The 25,301-nt window shown below is 40.4% G+C and overlaps 1 protein-coding gene across 1 annotated transcript; it reads left to right on the top strand.

Annotated features, from left to right (window-relative positions):
* Positions 1-155: 155 nt before the first annotated feature.
* Positions 156-25,058, top strand: kcnc4 (potassium voltage-gated channel, Shaw-related subfamily, member 4). Its single transcript, XM_084916037.1, has 4 exons — positions 156-1,587; positions 17,855-18,791; positions 19,461-19,637; positions 23,262-25,058. The coding sequence occupies exons 1-4, from the start codon at positions 973-975 to the stop codon at positions 23,327-23,329; spliced, it is 1,797 nt and encodes a 598-aa protein (XP_084772163.1). The 5' UTR covers positions 156-972; the 3' UTR covers positions 23,330-25,058.
* The last annotated feature ends 243 nt before the right edge of the window (positions 25,059-25,301 follow it).

Genomic DNA, 25,301 nt, shown 5'->3' with positions numbered 1-25,301 from the left:
TTACAGGTGCTGGTGACAAATCAGAGGTCAGTAGTCCCCATGATGACTCAGAGCTGAAAATGTACAATAAAGGCTGCAAAGCGTAAACGGGCTTAATTAAACCGAGTTTCATTCTCACGCACACGCGCAAACACAAAGATGCACACCTCACCACCAGTCCATCCTCTCGGTCTAATTAGAGGGAGTGGTTCAATAGTGCGCCAGGCTTCGGCAAACAAAGGGTTAAACTGCTGAGGCAGTTGAGCGCACCATCCAACCGGGCTGTGTCGCTAGGGGAAGATATAGGGTACTTGTGGAGAAGCAACAGATCTCAGCTGGAAAACAACCCCACATCTGGCACGCGGGACGACCAAATCTGAGGAGGAAAAATCAGTCAAATCTTTCACTGCATGATTAGATGGACTGGACCGGTGGATCAATCTCTGACTTCCAAATCACGAGCAGGGACGAGAAAAGTTGCCAATATTAGTTGTGGATTTGATTTTGGCGCTGCAGAATTTGGATATTTTTTTGTTTTTTAAAAAAGGGGGGGATGATCGTCACATATTTTCTGACTTAGCGTTTTCTCCTATAGGAAATACCATGCGTAAAAGCCAATATTCTTTTTTTTCCTGGCAATAATATGTCTTCGTGGACGGGAAATAAGTCCAACATCTTTGCGCCCGTGGACAGGAATTAAGTATAACATCTGGAGGCAACAACTCAAAACACCTTGTCCAATCTATTCGACTAAAACGTTTACAAACACCGATCGAGTTCCACCACCCGCGTTTTGCTTTTTTCAGCCTCCAGACTGAGTTTTGTTACAGGTGGTTTTCATCGCGCTTTACCATTACTATGCACCTTAACAATCAGCAATAAACGAGCCACATGGGTGTGAAATGAAGGCTCACTTTGCTTTAATTTTCTGATTTTTTTTCCCAGTGGACAACAGTTTGAACCAGGGGCGAACAGCCAGTAGGTCTGCTCTAAATGATAAGCTCGGTTTGTGTTTCGTCTTACCGAGGACGCAAGTCAGGCAACAAACCTCCGTCTAAATCATGTCTGAAGGAAGACATGGCCAGAGGGGAAGACTCGGATAAAATTATTATTAACGTAGGCGGCACTCGACACGAGACCTACAAGAGCACCCTCAGGACCCTGCCGGGGACGCGCCTGGCATGGCTAGCAGACTCGGAGTCGCAGGTCAGCTCCGACTCAGACATTGCGTCCCCGAGTGCCACCGAGTTCTTCTTCGACAGACACCCCGGCATCTTTGCGTACGTGCTCAACTATTACCGGACAGGCAAGCTGCACTGCCCGGCTGACGTCTGCGGGCCTCTATTCGAGGAAGAGCTGGCGTTTTGGGGTATAGACGAGACTGACGTGGAGCCATGCTGCTGGATGACCTACCGGCAGCACCGGGACGCGGAGGAGGCCCTGGAGATATTTGAACCGCCCGACCCAGAAGACACCGACGACGAGAGAGAGATGCCGAGGAGGTTCGGCATCGAAGACGTCCCCGACAGGTCGAGAGGCTGCCGCGAAGTTTGGCAGCCAAAGATCTGGGCGTTGTTTGACGACCCGTATTCATCTAGAGCAGCCAGGGTGAGTTCAGCAGGCGGCCCTTCAACGGCCACATGTCAGAGTGCGTCCGCAAAAGCCCGCTGTGTCATTCCAACTAGGAAAAAAGGCGCACATGTTGTCCAAACCAACAGGTGTCAGCCAGTCAGGCTGCAGCAGCTACTGATGCAGCTACAGACCTGTAAACTGTAACGTGGCTGTAGCTGTCTGCATTTATCCAGTCTGCGCCTTCTCTGTCTGTTTTTAGGACATGACAGTTTTCAGGCCAAAGTTTATATCTTTACATTAGTTTCACTGACTGTTAAAAATATAGTTTTTTAGTTGAACATCAGGATTAAAAGGAACATTATGCAACCACTAGTCTTACACAATTACAAGTTAATTATAAATGATAGTTTAGAGATTAATATTCTTTTTGTTTGACAAGTTTTGAATAGATTGAAATAATAAATTGACAAAAGTATGTAGAAAGCTCTCTTTTGTGTCAAAAAGTGTGCTAAGAGTCTGACCTTGGAGAGTTTTCTGTGCTATGAAGTCAGGCTTTATAGTACATCCATCCGTTGTCTTCCACTTCTCCAATTCAGGCTGGTAGAGCAGCTGGAGCCAATCCCATCTGGCTTGGAGCAAAGTCTTGCAGCCAAATTCAGCATGTAACATCTGCTCTAGCATTGTTCTTCAGTACATGTTTTCTCTGTTTTGCTACTCTATACATCTACTACAATACACAAAGAAAAAATCTTTTTAGCCCATCATTCAAACACTCTTTATTTGACAGCTACAGTTAGCTGCTTATACTTTTAAGAAGCATTTCTTATTATCTTACACTGCAGTTTTTACACCATACAGCGCAGGAGTCTGTGTAGTCGTGAGTTCATTTAAGAAACTGTTTGAACCCCACTGAGTTAAAATGATCACACATTTAACAAAAAAAACCCAAACATCCAAAGCTGCAAAAAGCAAATGAAAATATGTCTTTCAGAACTTCACTGAGGGTGGGAGAGTCCTTTGGTATGCCTTTTAGGTCTTTTGAGACAGTTATATATGAGAATGCTGTAGTGTTTTTGCTTTAGTCCAAGACAGACATCTACTAAGATTTTAGACACATACACTATTCAGCTATTTCACAGCAACTCAGTGCATTTAAGCATGAAAACATGGTAAAGATGACCTGCTTCCCTACACAACCATTTTTATGATTTAGAGAATGACATGAAAAAGACAGTCTATCCAGTCACTTCTCTGAGTTGTTGTCAGAAGTCAAAGGAGAATAGCCAGATTACTTCAAGCTGATAGGAAGGCAACAGTAACTCAAATAAGCACTCCTTACAACCAAATTAAGCAGAAAAGCGTATCTGAATGCAAGACTCATCAAACCTGAAGGCAGGTAGGTTACATCAGCAGAAGACCACACCGGGTGCTACTCCTGTTAGCTATGAACAAGAAACTAAGGCTACAGTTCACACAGGATCACTAACATTGATGAATATAAAACAGAATAAATGTTGCCCAATCTAGCAAGCCTTAATCTATACTGTGACATTTAGATGGTAGGTTCCAAATTTGGCATAAACAACATGAAAGCACGGATCTCTCCTGCCTTGTATCATGAGTTCAGGCTGCTTCTCGTGGTGTCCACAGTGTACCCATCGTCTGATGGCTGCTTCGAGCAAAGATAACACACCATGTCGCAAAGCTCAGATCATCTCAAACTGGTTTCTTGAACATGGCAATAAATCCACTGTACTCAAATGACCCCCGCAGTCACCAGATCTCAATCCAACAGTGCACCTTTGGGTTGTGGTAGAACAGGAAATTCACATCATGGATGTGCAGCAGACAAATGTGGAGCAGCTGTGTGAAGCTGTCATGTCAATATGGACCAAAACCTCTGAGCAATGTTTCCAGGACCTTGTTTAAATCTATGCCACGAAGAATTAAAGTGATTCTGAAGGCAAAAAAGGCAGTGCAGGCAGTCAAAGCAAAGTGTACATAATAATGTGGTTGGTCAGTTAGACCTCGAGGTCTGCCTCTGTTAGATATCATATGAAGAAACAAAAAGAAATTGAAACAGACTGCAGTATTTGGAAGTTAGGAAGTGCTGGGATCTGTTAAAAAGTAAGATCTCTACATCAGTCAAAGCTGCAGAGCATATGAAAATCCATGAGTTAAACATTTTACGTTTTAAAAACAACGCACAAAAAGCTTCATGATGCCTCACTGTGAAAAAGCGATGCTAAGTACTGTGGATTTTTTAAGGACCTGAGCTCTTCAGGATCCAAACCTTTTACTGTGCTCTCCACACATTTGTTGTGCTGTTAATAGCTATAAAACATTACATATTTATGTATTGATCTGTACAAGAAATTCATTTTTTTCTAAAATGCATTTCAATACCTGAATTTTCTCTGAGAGACTAAACATCTCTTTCAATCATGTGAATAACGTTTTTTTTTCCTCCCCTAAATATACGTTACGAAATTGTGGCAAAATACTGAAAATAGCAAAAATGCTGTTTCATGACAGGAATACAGAGCCGGTGAAGTGTTCCCACACATCCTATTCAAGGTTTGCACTCAAAAGGTGCTCAGAAAGATGAGTGTTTAAAAGGCTGCAGAAGCATAGACCCGTGTACCATAAATCACACCGTATTAATCAGTAGATGGACATCTGCTGTACTTACACTAGTGCTATAAAAAAAAGCTAAAAAGCTAAAAAAAAAAAAAAAAGCTAATCATTTGTTAAATTTTTTTTTAAAGAAACTTAACTGTGCTTTTGCCAACTTCATAATGCTAAGTGACATGTGAGTAAGGTTTTATGCAAAGATCTGCATGATATCAATTAAAAAAAAAAAAAAAAAACAACCCCAAAAAACAGAGATCTCAGTTATTTATCAGATTTGGTTTATAAAAAAAAAGGTTCCCATCTTTCCACGGGGGGTATCATCCTGCTGTAAACGTTTTGAAAGCATGCTATAGCTAATGGCTCAGCAACAAAAGCAGGATGCTTATTGAAGTAAACATGAAAGCGAGTATCATTTGCAAGAGTTTTTTCGGCAAAAGGCCAGGAGCTTTCATCGGGCAGAAAGAAAAATACATTTAGCTCAGGAAGGAGAGGGGCTCATGCTAACTCTAATTTCTATTTGTCTGTTTGTGCAGTTGAATAGTCTGTTCAAACACTCTCACAGCATTGTCGAAGAATAATGTTCCCGCTGCACGCCAGCGACACTACAAATAGTGTTTATTTTAGCTTCTCGTCCAGGTGGCATTCGCAGGCTGTCGCTGTTGAGGAGCCCACATCTCTGAGTCACAGCTGCCACTGCGTCGGTGTCGTCTGAAGATGACCTGCGCTGTGCCTGCCAGTTAATCACGTCTGTCTCTCACCGCTGAATATTTGTAAATTAATCAATTAGGATTTGTGAAGTTTTGTGAAAGATCTACATGTGAAGCTTTCTGAAATATTGCAGAAGGGAGGCAGATAATGGAAATGGATAAGATCCTCTTTATCCATTTCCGTTCCAGCCACTTCATATATGTATGTTTACTCTGTGTGCATTCTGAGAGCATGCTTTCTGAAAGGATGTGGGGCTGCATTTTGAGGGACTCACATTACCTTTATGGCCTTTTTATTTCAGAGAGCCTCTAAGCTCATCTCAGGTAATGTGATTCCTAAAAGCTGGAGGGAAGTTAATCTGTCCATCATGTAAGCCACATCCTCTTTGGGATCAACCAAGACTGGAGATGCAGCTCTTTTAAAGCGAGCACATGAGGCCACTATACTGCGAGTTCACAGAGTGCAGTCCCTTGGGAACATTTTATAGAGCCCAGAAGAATGCGCTACTATACATTTTATGCATCTCCAGTTTATGTTAGACCAAGAAAGAATTTCTCCTCAGGTTCTTCTCAGCTTCTGTTTTCAACTCAATTTACTGAAGAAAAGTAGCCACCTGTATGTGGCTCTTTATGTTAGCACCATCAAAGACACCACGTGATCTTATAGGGCTACCCCATTGAGCGTAGCAGCTTTGCTAGGTGTTTACTCTCAGGTCTAATTTTCAGAGTGTTTACACTCACATTAAAGTGGCTCCATAGCGTGGTGGATTACACATTCGCTTGGCGAATGAAAGGTCACTGCTTCTATTCCAGCTGAAGACACAAATCATCTTTGCGGTTGCATCAGGAAAGGTGTAAAACTGCCAGATCAAACGTGTGGAGCTACTGTGGTAACAAGTAGTGACAAGGGAGCAGCTGAAAGTAGCTAATACTTATTCATATGTACATAAAATTGCAGATATTTTTTTCTGCACTATTGAACTGTTGATCTGTTGGTTACATCGAATGTATGTGATGAACTTGTCCTAATAAGTGAAGCCAGTGTGTTAAACATGCATTCTTTATAATGGCTAGCATGGACAAAGTTCTCTGTTTGGGGGGAAAAACAAAAAAAAAATTGATTGTGTTGAGGGTCAAAGGTCAAACTGTCCCCATTTATGGGTTGTGCCACACTTTTCACAGTCCGATACAAGTCGGTCACCATTCAAACTATGACTCCAGAATGTGCTAGGTTTGTTGCAAATAATTGGATGCGGTGAGGAGAGGCAGGTCTGACTGTGAAACTGCACGCTCCTTAAGATCTTGTGGTTGAAAGGGCATTAGTGGATGAGCGCGCAGTTTCAGGCACACAGATGACCCCTTGATTTTGAAACATGGTATGACCACGATTTTTAAAGTAGATTTCAGTCAGTGTAACTGAAAATGAGTGGCTGAGCCCAAAAACATGGCAGGAAAATCTTTACAGATGTTACGATGGAAAACTGTTGTCCCATACAGTTATATAGGACCAGAAATCTTTTTGTAATCACAGCTATCATCATCTGTTGGTCTTCATATAGAATATAACTTGCGGCACTTCTGCATTGGCTTAATTTTTCTGAAGTCACATCCATGTTTTATACTGGCTATGGCAGCGGTCCCCAACCCCCGGGCCTCGGACCGGTACCGGTCCGTGAGTCGTTTGGTACCGGGCCGCGAGAGTTGAGGCTCATGTGAGAAATGTATGGTTTTCAGGGTTTTTATCAGTTTTCAGCGTTATTTTGTTATCGTTTTTATCGTTTACTCGGTTTTCCTTGGTCTTTTCACGTGTGTTATGAATAAATTTTCTTTTTTTCGGTACCGGTACTAGTTTTATTTTGTTGTATTTATCCGCGACACCTTAAAGGCCGGTCCGTGAAAATATTGTCGGGCATAAACCGGTCCGTGGCGCAAAAAAGGTTGGGGACCGCCGGGCTATGGTACGGGCATTAGCTGATCAGTCCCGTCCTTGAATCTAAAAATGGTCATGTTCTCTTTAAAAAAAAGAAGAAGCCCCAAACAAAAAATCCTAACAACAACAGAGGCTAAAATCAGAATGCACAAATCATTATGGGGTTTCATGGTGGCTATGTCCATCTTTTATACATACTAATATACAATAACTATTAAACACATCACCAATTTTATAATTAAATACATTTCTAAAGGTGCCATTGACATGAAATTCTCACCAAAGGGATTCTAAGAATGGACCAAAATCGTACCTGAGAAATGCATGTGACTAGTTCCTCCATACAGGAAGCTGTCATCACCAGCAAAGGCTTGTGACAAAGTATTGAATACGTTTCAGAAAGCATGTTCAATACTTTTTCCCTGTATCATTTCTCATTATTACACATAAACTATGGGCATCTATGGATTCATTTCTTTGTATGTGTGGACTAGATAGTTGGTGAGATTTTCATGTCAGTGGCACCTTTAGAAATATATTAACTTAGAAATTTGGTGATTTTTTCAATACTTATTTTACCCACTGTATACAGGCTATGTTTAGACACAAGCTCGTCCTAAATTGTTCAGTCTGTCAGTTTAAAGTGGAATTAAACAAATAGGTTTAAATACTTTCAACAACCTCTAATAAATAACACATTTCTGTTGCTGTTTTTGGTGAAAGTACAGAAAATAGGTCATGTTGATGTTATATTATTTCATCATTGTCTGTATCTGTATTAAAGATTGCTGATCTTCTCCACAGTCCATTGGGAGGTGAGTTGTGTCTGCTGATGAAAAAATATGGGTCTAAATGTGCTGCTGCCCACTTGGCTGCATAAACCAACCAACAGAGGGCAAAGCATAGACTTTATAAAATATGGATGTAGCCTCTGGGTTTGAAAAGTGAGGTCAGCATTAAAGTGCCTTAAACCTGCATTTTTTTCTCATTTCTTTTAGCATTGAAACCATCCCGATGACTTCATAGCTTAAAGTCTTACATTATGGAATTTATTTTTCTGTGGTCCCCAATGAGTGTGCAGATAGACAATGACAGGGTTTGTGTTCCTGTGTCACTGACACACAGTTCTTTGCCTATGAACTTGCATCATGTCCCTCAGTTTAACTATCAGTCGGTCGCTGGCTTGTGATGTCTGATTTCAAAAAAATCTAAGATAACTAAAAAAAAGCTCATCTGGAGGCTTCATAATAGGATTTTATATCCAGAGAGTCTCTATATCATCTATAAAGAGGCTCTGAGGAAACATCTCTTTGCAATCCTTTTTCTTTTTGTGACATGTGACAGTTAGACTTGACATCAGCATTAAGTTTAGACTAGCGCTTTCTTCCATAATGCAATATTTCATTAGTTCCCCAGGCTTGTTGACTATAATTAATTACCGCTGTGGTAATGGGCTACACATTTTTAATCTGTGGTGAACAATTAAAGCTGTCTTTCCCACAGAAAAGAGCATTGCATTTTTCTCCCACAGAGAGGCAAAAATCAATTAATATCAGTAAACCAAGCGACAGACTGATGTGGGATTCTTGAAGTCTGCTGCATTTTGAGTTTCCTGTTTGAATGATTGAATTTTATCTCAGATATACATATAGATATATATTTTTAATGAGTGACATTAAACTAGATTACATACCATGACTCAGTTTTTTTTAAAGCCCCCATGAGGAGATTGTTTTTGTGTTTTCATGCTATATAAATTAATTGAAACTATATTGATATTGAACTAACTATCGATCACATCACAGCTTGATGATCACAGCTTTGCACATTACTGGTTATGAAATACATCCAGAGTTCGATGCACTGCTGACAAATAATATAGGTGTGTTCTGAGTGAAACACTAACCTTTCTGGGATCAGCTTTCACAATGACAACACCTCTCTCCTGGCTGCTCTGTGAACTGAACACAGGATTTGATTTTTCGCACATCATCAAAGCAGCACAGCCTTGTTAAGGAGACTTTCTAACAGCCACCGGTCTCAGTGAAAGAGGTATAATCCTGTGTGATTATACTGGTTGTTTACTCTGCTCAGTTCTCAGCTGTTTGCTGAAAACAGTTCAGTGTCTGGGATGCCTGCACACAGTTGCAGACTTTGTTTTGCAGACAAATAAATAAATAAATAAATATGCATTACTGAAAATATCATGTTTCTTTATTTTTTTTTTCATTTATTGATGCAGATTTATTTTTATTTTTAAAAGCCATTTGAATGCCGCATTGATATAACACTTTTAACTTAATACATCTGCACATTTCATACATCTGCCAAAGGCTCCTTTTCACTGGCTGCTATTAGAGGACACTTGAAAGGGTTTGATTGATTATTTTCATGCATTCTGACATTTGAAAGGCTTGACTTTGCACTATTTTTTTGAAATCCTGACATCAAATATATGTGCAGTTTTTTTTTCTTTTTTAATTTCAGCTGTCAGGAATTACTTCAGTCAATATTTTAAGATACGAACAGGATTGTCTTTGCTCAAAGGTCAGTGCCAGAGCTTTCAACCACATCCCATATTCTTCAGCTGGCTGGAGATGTAGTGTGTCGGTGGTTGTAAATAGAAGGAAGACGTTTGGTGGAGTATTTGGCATCAGATGTGCAATGCCAGAGGTTGAGATTTGTATTGAGACAACTGATGCTATCCACATGTTTCGAGTGTTCACAGAGTAGGTGCTGGCTGTTTGTGACTTGTTGCTAGATGTTACAACACTGGTTGATTTTGTCCATGCAGATCTCTCCACCTCCTTATTAAGTATATTCTGTTTTGTGGAGGAGGCAACGTGTCACTAATCTTATGTTGTGTCCCTGCTAACACACCCTGATCAGAAATGAATGGTAGTTAAAACTGAAGGTGACGTAATGCCCCTTTTAATTGATTTGGGAATAAATGTTAGAACTGCCCCTTAGATCTCCTTAAAATTTTTGTCTCATTTTATGCATGCTCGCTACCAGCTTGTGAAATATTTCTGGTTCCATAAATCTGTAAATTATAAATATCTGGTAATGAACCACTCCTTTCCAGATAGCCGGGAGAGGAGTGGAGATTATTTCATCCACGTCCCGGCTTGCAGACGTGAACAAGTGTGACATGAATTCTAAGAAAACCTCGGTAGTAGCTGCTGTCATTGCCTTTGGAGCTGCTGATTGTTCAGAAGGCTCATTGTTTTGGTTTCTGCATATAGCCTGTCCATATTAGTAACAGAGTGTAATGTTCAACAGCTGGAGGTGATGCTTGTGATAGGATTTTCCAGCTGCTGTGCACTTATGCACAGCCTGCTGCCTGTTGTGTGTCATGTTATGGCTCCTTGTTCTGCTTTTCCCAGCTGGGACCGGGCTGCTGTCCCCTCTGGGGACCTCTGCTCTGTCTGGACGCTCACGCATAGTGACCTTGGATTGTCTTTTTGGCACCTGCAGTATTAAAAGGGTGACCAGGTGTCTCGCTTTATATTGGACTGAACAACATTTTTATCCTCTTGTCCCCTCTCCCATAATTTGGCATTTTGGTTGTCTAAAGTTTACAAAAGTCAACAAATGTCCCTTATGAGAAAGGTGGCTGAAAAGATGATATGCATGCATCTATACCCGTGTCAGTGGTAGTTTTTTTTACACTCAGGTGTAAAAAGAGAACCACATAAAAAAAAACAAAAAAACAAATTAACTTCCATTTAAACGTCAACTCCATCCAATCCAGGTTTGGGCATCCTCAGCATCCTCTTTGCTCCATGTTTAGATTGTTGATATCGGATTATGTATTAAATAACCTCAAATGTGTCTCTCTACTCCGTTGCTGTAGACTACTTAATATTTTTCCCCATATCATTAAATGAATGAGTGGTCAATCCACAAATCATTATCAGCTCTGCAGTTCTCAGATCTACCACACTTTGTTGTAAAAAAAAAAAAATAGTAGAGATAATAAATATCTATTGTATATATCAGCCTAGAAACAAACTGTTGATCAAGTGGCAACCCAACGCACAAGCCAAAGACAGAAGGTCTCCATTTGATTCAAAACATGTCTCCAAATGAATGTGACGTTCTCTGTGCCTGCTGCATGTGTCTTTACAAATCACTGTTCTGCATCAACTATACAAAGCGATGATATAGTATTCAATGTTTTTTGGCTTGTTTAGTTCAAATGAATAAAGCACCTTAAAATAATAAAAAATAAAATAAATGTCTCAAATGATGTCAAGCGATCTCAGCAGGAGACAAAGAAAAAATCCCATCCATCCATCCATGGCTGGGTTGGACAGCAGCATAAGCAGAGAAGCCAAGACCTTCCTCTCCCTAGCCACCTCATGTAGCTCATGTGGGGAAACACCAAGGCAACCCCAGGCCAACAGAGGCACATCATCTCTCGAGTGTGTCTTGGGACCTCAACCCAGTAAGACATGTCTGGAACACCTCGTCCAGCAAACATCCTAATAAGATGCCTGAACCACCTCAGCTGGCTCCTGCAGATTAATAAAAAAAACCTCAAACTGAATTCATGTAGCAACATAAAGTCACACTTTTAGATTCTTACTTTTTTCCTACAAGTTTTGACTATAAAGTAAAAGTTGCATGTATGAAAATAGTAATATGTGGCATCAGAAGTTTACTTTATATAAGTATACCCAGTTATTACAAATACAATATATCACTATAGATGTTATCGATACATTAATATATCAATAACAACTGAAGTGTCCGTTTATTCTTGCAGTTGGTTGAAAAGGCTCTAACTGTCACTATCCATTGGAGCTTTGAGTAAGATCGTATGGCCTTGATCAGCAGACGGCAGCAGCTCAGCTGTCATCAGATTGCAGTCATTACCAGTTACATCCCTGATCTGAACAGTGGTATAAGGACAGTGTCAGAGGTGAAATGTCAGCAAAAGTCATCAGAAATTGCAGCATTTCTGCTCATACAAATGGCAGAAACAGGCAGAATCACACAGAAGCACTTAAGCACAAATATGTTTAAAATTGAGCAAAAGTACCATGAATAGATGTAATTTATCCCCATTATGGCAAAACAAGAAGCAGGTAATGGAAGTATTTCAGACAGGCCAGAAATAACTGGGAAAGATTCAAAATTGACAAATAACTATTAAGCTACTTAAATATTGTCTCGATCTCAGCTTTCAACCCCAGCAAGATTATAGAAGCTGAAAAATAAAAAGCTCTGGCATACAGCTCGCTTGGCCTCACAGTGCTTTGGCTGTAAAGAGTCCTTATGGCAATCACTCCAACAAGGTGACTGTGTTGCGTTGAGTATCTGTTACTGGACTACAAACGTGATGTCATGTCAGCTCTTAAGTAAACTATACACATACATTTAAATACTGGAAGCTTTACTGACCGAGATAAACAGTCACCTACATGGATGTATAGAAATAACAGAAATATCACATCGTAGACTTCACTTTAACCCAGGTGAATGTGCCATGATGCACATGCACAGAGCTGTAAAGTCAGGCTGTGTCATGTGATTGCGCTCTTTACACTGAGTATTTTATGAGAAGAGTAGCTGTCACTGCGTGTGTCAGGCCCCCTGAGATTCTTCCCTGTAGAGGTGCTTCTGGCTGCAGTACCCAGCTCTGTTTAGTTGTGGGATAAACTGTTTGGCATTTGAATAAACTGACTGCTGTCAGACCCTTTTAAGCTCATCACAAGCTCCTGAACAACCACAGGACTCAAAGTGACTGCTGATCTGTTGTTATACCACAGGAGCACTTTCTGTTTGGTTAGATTTTTTTTTCAAAGCCAAAAGTCCAACCATTTCCTCAGCTGTAAGAAAAATGTTTATTTATACTCCATCCATCCATCTTCATCCGCTTTATCCGGGGCCGGGTCGCGGGGGCAGCAGCCTAAGCAGAGAAGCCCAGAACTCCCTCTCCCCAGCCACCTCCTCCAGCTTATCCGGGGGAACACCAAGGTGTTCCCAGGCCAGATATAATCTCTCCAGCGTGTCCTGGGTCTGCCCCGGGGCCTCCTCCCGGTGGGACATGCCCGGAACACCAACCCCAGGAGGCGCCCAGGAGGCATCCTTGTCAGATGCCCGAACCACCTCAGCTGGCTCCTTTTGATGTGGAGGAGCAGCGGCTCTACTCTGAGCCCCTCCCGGATGGCCAGCCACCCTTTGGAGGAAGCTCATTTCTGCCGCTTGTATCCGCGATCTCGTTCTTTCAGTCACTACCCACAGCTCGTGGCCATAGGTGAGGGTAGGGACGTAGATCGACCGGTAAATTGAGAGCTTCGCTTTTACACTCAGCTCCCTCTCCACCACGACGGACCGGTGCAGCGTCCGCATCACTGCTGCCGCAGCACCAATCCGTCTGTCGATCTCCGGCTTCCTTCTCCCATCACTCGCGAACAAGACCCCGAGATACTTGAACTCCTCCACTTGGGGCAGGAACTCGTCCCCGACCCGGAGTGGGCACTCCACCCTTTTCCGGATGAGAACCATGGCCTCAGATTTGGAGGTGCTGATCCTCATTCCCGCTGCTTCACACTCGGCTGCAAACCGTTCCAGAGCGTGCTTTATTTATACTCACCAGAATAATTAATGGTACTTGGAAAAAATAGATTATCAGTAGATGTGTGCAGCCAACATTTGGATCTGACTAATGATGAAACATTATTTTATTTTAAAACCCTGTTGCAAGTGAGGATAAGTAAGGAGGAAGAATTTTTCCCCTCTTCAACAGGTTCAGGAATGGCACCAACAAGATGTATTAATGCTTCTGTGTCATCTGAATATTTCTGTGCTTTAACGTGAATTTAGAGTCACACAAAATGAAACTACCTCCACACTTAAAAGCGTGATGATTGGTGTTAATGATGGAGTTTCACTGTGGTGATTAGTTTGTACCTGCAGTTTGACACATACAGATTTTAAATTCTACTGCTGGGTAGAAGATGTCTTTGGTAACACTGTGCGGCATGAAAATGTGCATAAAGGAACAAATTTCAGAACTCAGGAATGACCTGATACAGTAGCTGATGCGTGATGTGTGTTTTCTACCCTCAGATTAAATAAAGAATAGCATCTAGAATCTATATATATCTATAGATAGATATCACAAAAGATTAATTAGCATGGAAGTAATGAATATGTAGTTAAGTCTGTCTGCTTCTTATTTTGAGAAGAGCTTTGCACATTATATATTCTGGGTCTTTCAGTGAGGGAAGAGACGTAGATGTAGTTTTAAGAATTTATGACCAGGTAATTGAACTTTTATGAAACCATCAGACAGCAGCTATTATTCAAAGCAGATCCTTCCAACAGATCTCGAAAGGATCTTTAAATTTTCACTGTCACAACGCCTGTCTTTAGTCAGTTAGACATTTGCTGTACAACCTGGTGGAAATTCTGCGTAGTTTGTTCCATTATGACTTCCACAGCTGCTTGGGAGAGTGCAGCCTCTTTCCTCATTACAAATAATGGTCTTCTACTCCTCACTCAATTATACTAACAATGTGTGATTAAAGGTTTTTGTGAAATGACAAAGTATTGAATGTTGAGGATGGATGGATGGATGAAGGGAATTAACGTAGGAGGAGGAAGTTGTTGGAGTTAATGGCAGGAGGAGGCTCAATATGGGGGCAGGTGTTGTGTCACCTGAGCTGATTACGGCCCCCAGAGAGTACCTGGAAAAAGAAAGAGAAGAGAGGGATGCCCATGATTGAATACGAGGAGATGAGAGGAGGGAAGAAAAGATGAATGGATGGGAATAGAGAGCAATGAGATAAGGTAAATGGATGGGGGTGAAGAAAGAGTGGATTGGAACCAGAATGGACTGAATGGGTTTACAGAGCATAAGCAGACTTGACAGGTCATTAGATGAATATGTGGCTAATGTGTGCAGCTCTGCTGCCACGCCTAAAACAAGTAGTTAACATAATAATGTCCAACTTGGGCTTATGGTTTGGAAGCCCTGTTACTCTCGTTTACTTACAGTTAGATCGATTGGATATTATTCAGTTTGGTATTCTGCTGTATTTAGGTAGAGTTATTGTACAGCAGCTTGTGTAAATGTGTAATTACAAAGCATACATCTTGTGCAAGTTTTCTACCCCCCACTAAAGAAACTGGAGTCAGCTCTGTTGCCTTTCCATTATGCAAAGCTAACTTTGTATTCAGGCGGGAAGCCAGGGGTTAAATTTGGTTGAGCTACCACAAACACCACCACTCCAACATCCTCTTGATATAATTCACTGCTGACAGATGAAAAGAGATGACTAGTGAGAGCCTTTTATGAGACATTCAAACAAACTAGCAGCATCTGAAAAGCTACTTTTAGCTCCGGCAAATGTATAGATATTGGAGTATTTTTCAGCTTTATCAATTATGGTGTTGGTATCAAAAATTATTAGGCCTTTTTATCTTGACACATATACCTATAATCAGTTCTTGCGCTGTTGTCCTATAACAGGTTTCGTCTGGTGTTTACACGGAGCTCCACCTTTCAGGGTTAACATTTGAGACCCTCATACAGCACGTGAAGAGGGACTGGGACATTGGGACTTTGAAGTCCAGAGGGGGTTGATGAAATGCTGGCACCATGTTTTATTAATTGAGCCTGGAAAATGAGGTGCTGTAAAAGTGGCCGGGTCTTCAGAGAAGCTTAATTATTTGGTGCCGGCTGCATATCTAGCCCTTGTCTGCAAAAGCTTTCTAATAGGAAAGCACTGAAGAGACGACACATTGAAAATATATTTTATATGAGTATGCATGTCTGTGTTCTAGATACAAAAAATGGAGATAAATTAGCGCTTAATTAATGTCCTCTAGAAATTAAAAGCTTTTATTATTGGAGTCTATGTTGACATGGTTACACCCCTTAGTTACAGTCACTAAAAGAAAATAATATTTAAACATCATTTTTGTCTCATTGCGATCTGCGATGTGACTCTCACATAATGAGCACTGTTAGTGCTGATGATGTTTGGGAAAAACGTGCTTGCAGAGCAGGAGAACCTCCTGGGGCACAGTTTTGCTTTTACCTCCTTCCCAATAGTCCTGTGCCTCAGTCGTCATCTTCTCAGGGGATCAAAGCAGTGAGCACCTCAGTGTTCTACAGGGACAAATATAAAGGTTTTAGTGGCTACAAGCTACACAATATGTGTTATGCGTGTTGATTTATCTATTTAGGGTTTGTTTTTTTTAAGTGTGCAGTATCAAGTTTACTCCAACTCCATCAGATGTCCACTTCTTATTGTTTTAGTCTAATTCCACTGTGAATTAATGTCCCCATTGAGCCTTTCAGTGCAGTATTTGTTCTTTTCCACATGTGATTTAGCTGACTCATATGTGAGATTCCCTCAAGGGAGAAAAAATGGCAAAGTGCATGCAAGTTCCAGTTACATATTTATCCAGCTGGAAGGTTAGAAAGGCTGGAGAGGCACTACAATTTGCCCAGGTATCAGTAAACAATAAAGACGTATCATGTATGAGTAAGCACACAGCGTTAACACAAACATAGACGCGCACAGCCATTGTGCTGGACCAGGTGAATGCTGTGGAGCCACATTGTTCATTTTGCCTGTCAGCAACCATAAAAGCTATTTGACCCTATTTTTCATATAAGGGAAGGCTTGCATGCAGAACACATGCTCTAAAACACGTGTGGAGGCTGTAAGGCGTTCAGCACTCTCTCCTCTCTGTTTTGCATCAGGACACTCTGCTTGTTTTTCCCTTTCTATTTCCTTTGTGAGTCATAGAGTGATTTGTGTTGTAAAAAATAAATAAATAAAATGATATGTTAAAGACTGTTCATATTATTTTTGCAGATAGTGGTGTTGTTACTGTATTATCGCCCCCTGCTGTTTGTGCCCGTCTCAGCCAGCATTATTAGAATCACGTTTTCTGTCAGCATGGTTCAATCTATACGTTCATGGAAAGTAATTGGTGTTAAATTGGTCTGTTTTCTCTGAGAACATTGTCCTCGCTCTCCCACAGACAAAGAGCATTTTCAAATAAGCATAAAGAAAATGCCACCTACTAAGTAGAGCTGTAGAAGACAATCTGAACCATTATTTCCTGACAGGTAAATAGCATGCCCTGAGGAGGCAAAGTGGTAGAATAATGAGTCTGATGTTTCTGAGGGAGGGTTTCACTTGGACTGGATGACTAACTGTGAGCTTTTATTTTTTTGAGCTTAACTATTCATAACATGTGCTTGCATTTGGTTCAAAAAATACATTCACTTTGTAAGTAATTATGAAAGCGCATGAGCGAGCCATACGTGAACTCATTAGGACCTTTGCTTTCACAGATCTCAGTTACACAGATGATTAGTGGATGATTGTGAATGTTTTGGATTCGGGTTTAGTTTACTTGGCAAAATTTTACATGGAGACATGTTTAAAAAAATTGCGTTTGTTAAACTTGGGAAATTGTTTGAGTATAAATGTTAACTTTATTAATTCACAGCTATCTTGCTGCTGCATTAGTCAAGCGACTGGACAAATATTCCTCTGGAAATGATTCCAGATATAATTTGGTTGTTTGTATGTGTCATATTGTTTTTTTCTTTATTTTTTTCCCTGCTTTTTTGCATTCGGTCAGTATAGTTGGGGATACTGAGGGCTCATTTTTATCCTCCTATGTGAAACTCGCTTCACGGGCAATGATCAGTCACAACAAACTTAAATCATTAAGTTGTTGTGCCTGAGTTAAGTTTTCCAGTGATACATAAATACAGTGTTTGCTTATTGTCAGTCAACTGACGCTCATTACCTCCCCCAGTAATAAAATCCTTCAACACACGAGAGTTGATTGGCACATCCTTTTTTTTAAACTTTGAAGTTTGAAGATAAAAGAGGTCTTATTATATATCGTGTTAATTGAAAACTCGTTTCTAGCATGGACACATCATGCAGATGGTGGTTTGAGCTTTAGAAACCCTATACTGGCTGTTCACTAATTGTGGGTTGACATAACATTGTATTGATTAACAGTCATTATCTTTCTCCTCCAGGGAGTTGCACTTGCCTCTCTCTTCTTCATCCTGGTGTCGATCACCACATTCTGCCTGGAGACCCACGATGCCTTCTATGAAGTGCAAAACTGGACGGAGCATGTTGTACAGGGCAACATGACAAAGAACATCACAAGGAACGAAATAGTGACCAACCCAGTCCTCTTCACCGTGGAGGGCATCTGTGTAGTCTGGTTCACGTTTGAATTTCTGGTGCGCATAATATCCTGCCCAGACAAAGTAGTCTTCATCAGAAACATGCTCAACATCATTGACTTTGTGGCCATTCTACCATTCTACCTGGAGTTGGCTCTGAAAAGTCTGTCATCCAAAGCTGCCAATGATGTGCTAAACTTCCTCCGTGTGGTCCGGTTTGTTCGAATCCTCCGGATTTTCAAGCTGACGCGCCACTTTGTAGGCCTGCGTGTCCTGGGTCACACGTTGAGGGCTAGTGTCAATGAATTCCTCTTGCTTATTATCTTCTTGGCGCTAGGTGTGCTAATCTTTGCCACCATGATTTACTATGCTGAGCGTATTGGAATCCAGCCTAATGACCCCACAGGCTGCAATCACACACACTTCAAGAATATCCCCATCAGCTTTTGGTGGGCAGTGGTCACTATGACCACACTGGGCTATGGAGACATGTATCCACAGACGTGGCTCGGCATGATGGTAGGGGCGCTTTGTGCACTGGCTGGGGTGCTGACCATTGCTATGCCGGTTCCCGTCATCGTCAATAACTTTGGGATGTACTACTCGCTGGCTATGGCAAAACAGAAGCTGCCAAAAAAGAAGAAGAAGCACAACCCAAACCCTGATGCTCCAACTGACTCAGCCTCATTTGGGAAGTCAGAAACAAACTCGCACAGAGACAGTACTCAGAGTGACACGTGTCCACTGGCTCCTGAGGAGAACATCAGTAGGAACCGCTCAGGTGAGGCTACAGTACAATTTTTAAACTCTCTAAAATGTCAAAGGCATGTTTTCTCACTAACCATTTCTTGTGGCTACCATGCAGGTGACGGTGTTTCACGTGCTCAGGTTTTCTGGGGCAGTTTTGTTTTTGAAGCACACACTATTTAACCTTAAGCAGTAACATGGTTTCACTGGAGATGCTTCCTGCCAAATGTTCTCTTTGTTCCCTCACTAAAAGTAGTGGGGGCAAAAAAAGTGTTTCAGTCTAGAGAGATTATTTTATTACTTGAAATTGTTCTTGGCAGCACCAAAAAACCCCATCCATTCACTTGCAGTAGGTTGGAGGACAAACTTGTGCATCATGTGTGAACCATGAAAACTGACCTTTTAATCTTAAGTTGCACTGTATCAATGTTGCACTGTAGTAGTAGTACAAAGAGCTATCGTGTTTCAAGTCTTGTACTTTGTAGGTTTTTCAGAGTTTGCTTGACAGATGAACTGCACTTAGTCACAATGACAGCAACGTACCGGGATTAAATTACCTCTCCTAGCATCTGAGTCAAATTGGATTTCATCACAGAAAAATACCAGTTTTGTGTAATATACCTCTGTCTGCCTTTGTGTGGGCCCTCGGGTCTGTATCAACTTTGCCATTTATGTTGGCATGTATTTTTGTCTTCCTGTCCAGACTCCAAACAGAACGGGGATGCAAATGTGGCCCTTTCAGATGAGGAAGGCTGTAGTTTGACCCAGCCGCTGTCCCCCAGCGAAAAGTGGACATTGCGGTGTTCCCGAGGCCGAGACAAGAATAAGAAAGAGGGCACCTGCTTCCTCCTAACCTCAGAGAACCCCAGCGTTCAAACTGGTGAGTACGTACATGCTGCATTTGAGCCAGATATGAAGCTCCAAGTTTAGCATTTTGGCTGTCACTACCTTATTTGAAAAAATAAGTGCGGGTTGGATATGACTGACAAGCTGAGGGATACTGCATACTCACACAGAAATAACTTCCAGTTCTATGGTAGCATAACCCGCTTTAGTATCTGTTTTACTCTAAATTGGACCACTGTTGCCATATTCAAGATATGTTAAAGCATCAACTGACAAAGTAAAGTTGTTGGAAAAATGTTAACTGGGGTAAAAAAAATCAAAAGAAAAGTAGGATCATTTTCACAAACAATTCCACTTTCCTTTGCAATGACTAGCATTACCCCTTGCTGGCTTTAGCCTTAACTTCACTTATGGAGTACATGCATGTATATTTTTCTACACAGTTTATTCTAAAATATGGAGAGCTTGACAATTGACTATTTTCAACATCGTCATGCTAAAATTTTAACAATACCAATACCAATTTTTTGCATCCATACGTAACTCCTGGTTTTATGCTAATATGTAAAATTATGACCTTATATGTTAAAATTAAACCTTATATTATAAATTAGCTATGATAGTAAGTATAATTACTAAAGATCAAAGAGTTTAAATATGCAAGAGGTAACGAGGGAAGGGGAAACAGGTGGGGAACTAAACACGGCTGAAGCTATTTAAAGATAATGAGACAATGGAAGTCAAGCAGGAACAAGACACAACATCAAGAACACAACAGCTACCAAAATAAGTAACAAATGGGAAACGCCTGACATAGAGAGGCTTAACAACAAGATATGAGGGGACATGGGGCAGGAATTAAAGTTAAACTATAACCATGCCGACAAACAGAAACTAGATTGCAAAATAAAGCAAAAATAATAGTAAGAAACCGAAAGGCTGGATTGAACAACTGATCTTGAAGAAATCATGTAGGAAACATGTGCTAAACAAAGACTGTACAAAACAGAAATTCAAAGCTCAGGCAACAGCCCAGGATCCATGACATACATGAAGAATACAAAGTTAAAGGGAATTTAATGTTTTTGTTTTATACTACAAGAATAATTCACAGATTGAGGAGAAAAAAAATGAGAAGAGGAGCAATGTTTTCTTTTTTCTTTTATAAAATATTTAGCCCTGAGGGGAACATGAATATCTTTACCATTTTTTTGGGAAAGATGTTGTATAGTTGTGGGATGAATGTTTTTGTCTTACCTGAAGTGTGAGTTTGATTGACAGAGTGATTTACAGATAATGCCATCACAGTTTCCTGCTGCTAGCAAGGCTAAAAGGAACACAGTGTTTTGTCTTTTTTTCCTGATTCTGAGTATGCAGAGTGCTAGGATGCTTTCAGTGGTGCTTATAAGCTATTCTAAACTTCATACCTACAGTACATGGAGTGTGCATTGTGTGGCAAGATATGAATACCTGTAAAAAATTACACACAAAAACACAAATGTTTAAGAAATGTAAAACATTAGTAGTTACTTGTAGCAAAGTTTCAATAATCATCATAAATTGTGCTTATAGTTGATCTAACAAAAAGAACAGAGAGATGAACAGCACAACGAATGTTTCGCAGGACCCTTCAAACACCTGTCTTTCACCTCTAAGGGAGTAAATCCTGTTTCACCCATTATTTACCACTCAGATCAATAGAAAATCAGTTGAGCTCTAATTGCATCATCAATCTCTCTGTGTGCACGGTTAGTACTCGGGTTAGGATTAGTGCACAAGTGTTCACAGGGTACCAAGCTTAGCATGTGAGGAAAAAATGATACAGTTAAAGACACAAGATGAAAATCATGACTTGAATTGTTTATTTATTTATTTATTGACTTCTAGATCACATCAGCACACATAACCGTGTAAGTTACACATTTGAATGCAATGCTATTATTCTTAAACAGAAGATGGGGGGTGAGGGTGAGACAAAGTTCCTGTAATTCTGCTGTGACCCTGCCATCTCTGTCTGCTTGAATGACCGCTGCATCTCATGTCTGAGCTTTCCAAACTACCCAAAAGCCTCTTGTGAGAAGAGGCTCTATATTTGGCAGCCGTGGATTGATTCCTGACACCCTGAGCACTATCCAGTCAACATCCTGACAGTTGTGTGCAAACAGTCCAACATTGCTGAAGGTGTTTTGCTGAAACCCTGCACTTTGCTGAGGTTTATTTCACTACCAGGGTTTATCATAACTGGGGCACTTATGGTAGCTTTTCTCCTAGGAGAGTACACCCATGTATTTACAGGTCATTATACAGAAATGTTCCTGAATAACTTGTCATTGCCTGAAGATGTTGATGTAAATTGGTGCTAGTTATAATGGCATGTTGTCATACGAACAAAATAAAATATAATAAAAAAAAGCATGCACAATTAAATCTGTCCTAAATGAGAAGAAGTGATGTTTGTGGACAGGTTTACTCAGGGGACAAAGTAATCTGTCACTATATAAATGTACAGCCTCACAAACACAATGAAAATGACACAAATGGGGTGAAACTGTCCGACCTTGGTTTCATACTGAGCTTTCTAATAATGGAAAATTGTCTGGTCAGCTCATGAGATCACCATATAAGCGCTATTCTGGTCACAGAGAAAAAAACAATAGGAAGCTGAGAAAAGCCAGAACACCTTAATACAAATCTGTGTGTGAGAGAGAGGAGGGGGGGTAATTCAATTCTTAGCCTGGTATCTGGTGAGTATGTACATAATGATATCCCAGTCTGTTACAGTGGATTATATCACACGTACACAACACATTTTAGTGCACATTATCTGCAAGAAGTGCTCAGTGTGTAGTGCTCAGTGCAGAATTAAAAATAAAAAAACTCAGTTGTTAGCCAACATTTGAAAGTTGCTTTTTAGAGCTATGTGGCAAAGGGAGATGTTTTGGTGAATTACAGGGTTACAGGATATAAAGGTACATCTAATATTTCACTAGGGCAGTGTGGCTGTAATTAGAAGAATAGATAGATGGATGCAGGCCTGAAGATGCCTGGATGGTTATCAGGAACAGGACATTGTCACCCACCGTGCAAAAAAGACAGTGCTGTTGCAGTGACTAAGGTCATCACAGGGATTCAAAAGCACATTGTATTTGTGTATTTGTGATGAGATAACCACCCGTTTGTGTGCATAATAGTGTAGCAAACAGTTCAAGTGCTGCAAGAGGAAGTGGCAGGAAGCTATACAGATGAGAAGAGGAAGGTTTTACAAGCTCAAGTGAGACGCAATATTCCCAAGTGATTCCTCAGATATGATTCCCACTAATAGGTTTCCATTAACAACACGGATGGTCACAGTGAAACATCTGGCTCACATGTGAAGTTCAAACAAAAGTATTGTTTTTGTCTGTGAAATAGAGTTAAAATATTAACTGATTTGTTGCTTGTTGAAAATAAAGATTTTAATAGTCAAGAAATACGTTTAATTTTACTATTATATGTATCAACATTTAGGGCTTCTTTCCTAGGATTAATTAATAATGGAGGGAAGGGTGGTGACCCCGCTGTTCTTAGGTTATAGCACACTCGCTTGGGTCAGTTTCAGTGTTTTTTATGCTAAGTCACTATATTTCATTGTCATTCTGTCCTTTGTGTTTCCTGACAGAGAGCTGTAAAGACATCCTTGCTGCCACGGGAAACTATGCTCAGCCGGAGGTCACCACTCTGACCTGATGCTGATTGGCTATGAAAAGGAGAAAGAGCGTGATTTCCTCAGTGGCGTACACTTCCTTTCCTGAATGAACTGCTGAAGAGATTCTTTGAATTCAGGATGAGAACTTTTGTTTTAAGTTGCATAGCACATTTATCACATGTACACTTGCTTACATGTTAGAGAGCATTTTGCATGTACTACATGCTCAAGCATTGTATGATACTCCAAAAAATGGCTACCATTCATATGCATTTTATTTAGTGGATATGTCATAGCTTGACTCCAAGGCTCTGAAAAAAGCATCACAGATTTATTCCAAAGTGACGTTAAGGTCACTTCTCTGCCTGATTTGAAGTCGAGAAAGTGTGATATCACATTCCTCCGTGCACCAGTTGAATCTGAATCTGGCGTTCGGTCACTATAATTCAAATTGAAGCCACACACTCGATAATCTGGGTTTTCAAAAAAGACACTCTTAGTCAACTTGGATTAAAAAAAAATGTAATTGTGAATATTAAATTTTACAGACCTAAAACTTAAAATAAAGTTTTCAGGGGCTTTTGTGAGTCTGTTGTAAACATCCTTTTTTATGTGTTACCATGTTACTTTCTATTATCATGTGTCTATTTTGGGAGTCAACACACATCAGCAAAACCCCTACATTGTATAAGGAGTGAGAAAATCTGCTTGTGAATATAGGTTTGTACAGCAAAACGCCTACTGTGAAAAAGGACAAGATGGAAACTTGAAGTCGTTGATCGATGTCAACAAATTAGACCCACATTTTTTATTTTATTTTATTATGTGGTCTCTGTTCTGCTGCTTTTTAGAACCAACCACATGGAAACATGCAGATACTTTGCCAGGGACTAGATGTGATACGAACCCGGCCAGGAAACACATTGTTTGTAAATCCTTGTACAATAAGAGTTTAACAAAAGAAAAGAAAATCAATGGAGCAGTATTGTCTGTCTGTTACATTAGCTATACACAATTGATGTATCATTACTGGTTGAGTGAGGACCAAATGTAGACTCAATTAGATTAGATGGTAAAAGACTTTCAGTACATGTTGGTAAAGATACATACAGTACAATATCATCATCTCCACTTGTGCCTCATGTTGAGTAATGGAGTTTAAATGTGTGCAGTAGTGTAATTCAATTGGTAAGTTAATACTTCTACTTGTATTGTAAAAACTCTGTTACATATTTGGAAAAGAGAAGCAGGAGTCTTTTTCTTTTTTCAAGACTTATAATCTAGTCCTCATGGTCTACCATAGTGGCCTTATGTTAAATAAACAAAGGGAAAGCTCATTTTACCTTCATTAGAATCTTTCTATGCTGATGCAGATGTTTGTAATATATAAGCACAGCTGTATGTATGTAGCACAGTGCAATACTCTAGGTCATTAAGCTCTTTTCTTGTCTGTTCATGTGGATGCAACGTTAAAATTGCTGTTGACCAATGAAAGCTTATTTTAATAATTCACCTTTTAAGCCTCATTTCCTGTTTTCCCTGTTCCGTGTACTCAAATGTGACGGTCAAGCACAGTAGGCTGGTTTAACATTTCCCCAGTATGCACTGTGTAGGTGACCGTGATGGTTTTTAACCCGGTGAGATGTTATGTGTGTATGTGTGCGTGCCTGTTTGAGTGTGTGGGTGTGATGTTTAACCATGTAGGCATGCATTTATATGCAGAAAATCAAATAAAATCAATTTCTTCACAGATGTTGAAGATAAACTGAGCGTCGTGCGTTGTTATTTTCATTCACAGCTTGCATTGCATCCACATATTCTTCCCACTGCACATTGCAAAGTTTGTGTCATCACAGCACCTCTACTGTATAGCTATTTATAGAGCGAACACCAGACTATACAGGTTGATGCTGTGCTTGTTCAGAGTGGTGTAACGGCAGTCACAGCTGTGCTTCCTGCTCTCCTGAGGTTCCACGATTATGTACCAAAGGTGTAGATGACTTACAGAACACG

The sequence above is a fragment of the Perissodus microlepis genome, chromosome 20 (assembly GCF_051167445.1).
Source record: "Perissodus microlepis isolate ML-2025 ecotype Zambia chromosome 20, ASM5116744v1, whole genome shotgun sequence".
NCBI lineage: Eukaryota > Metazoa > Chordata > Actinopteri > Cichliformes > Cichlidae > Perissodus > Perissodus microlepis.
The sequence above is the reverse complement of the archived record's forward strand: the minus strand, read 5'-3'. Positions and strand labels throughout refer to the sequence as shown.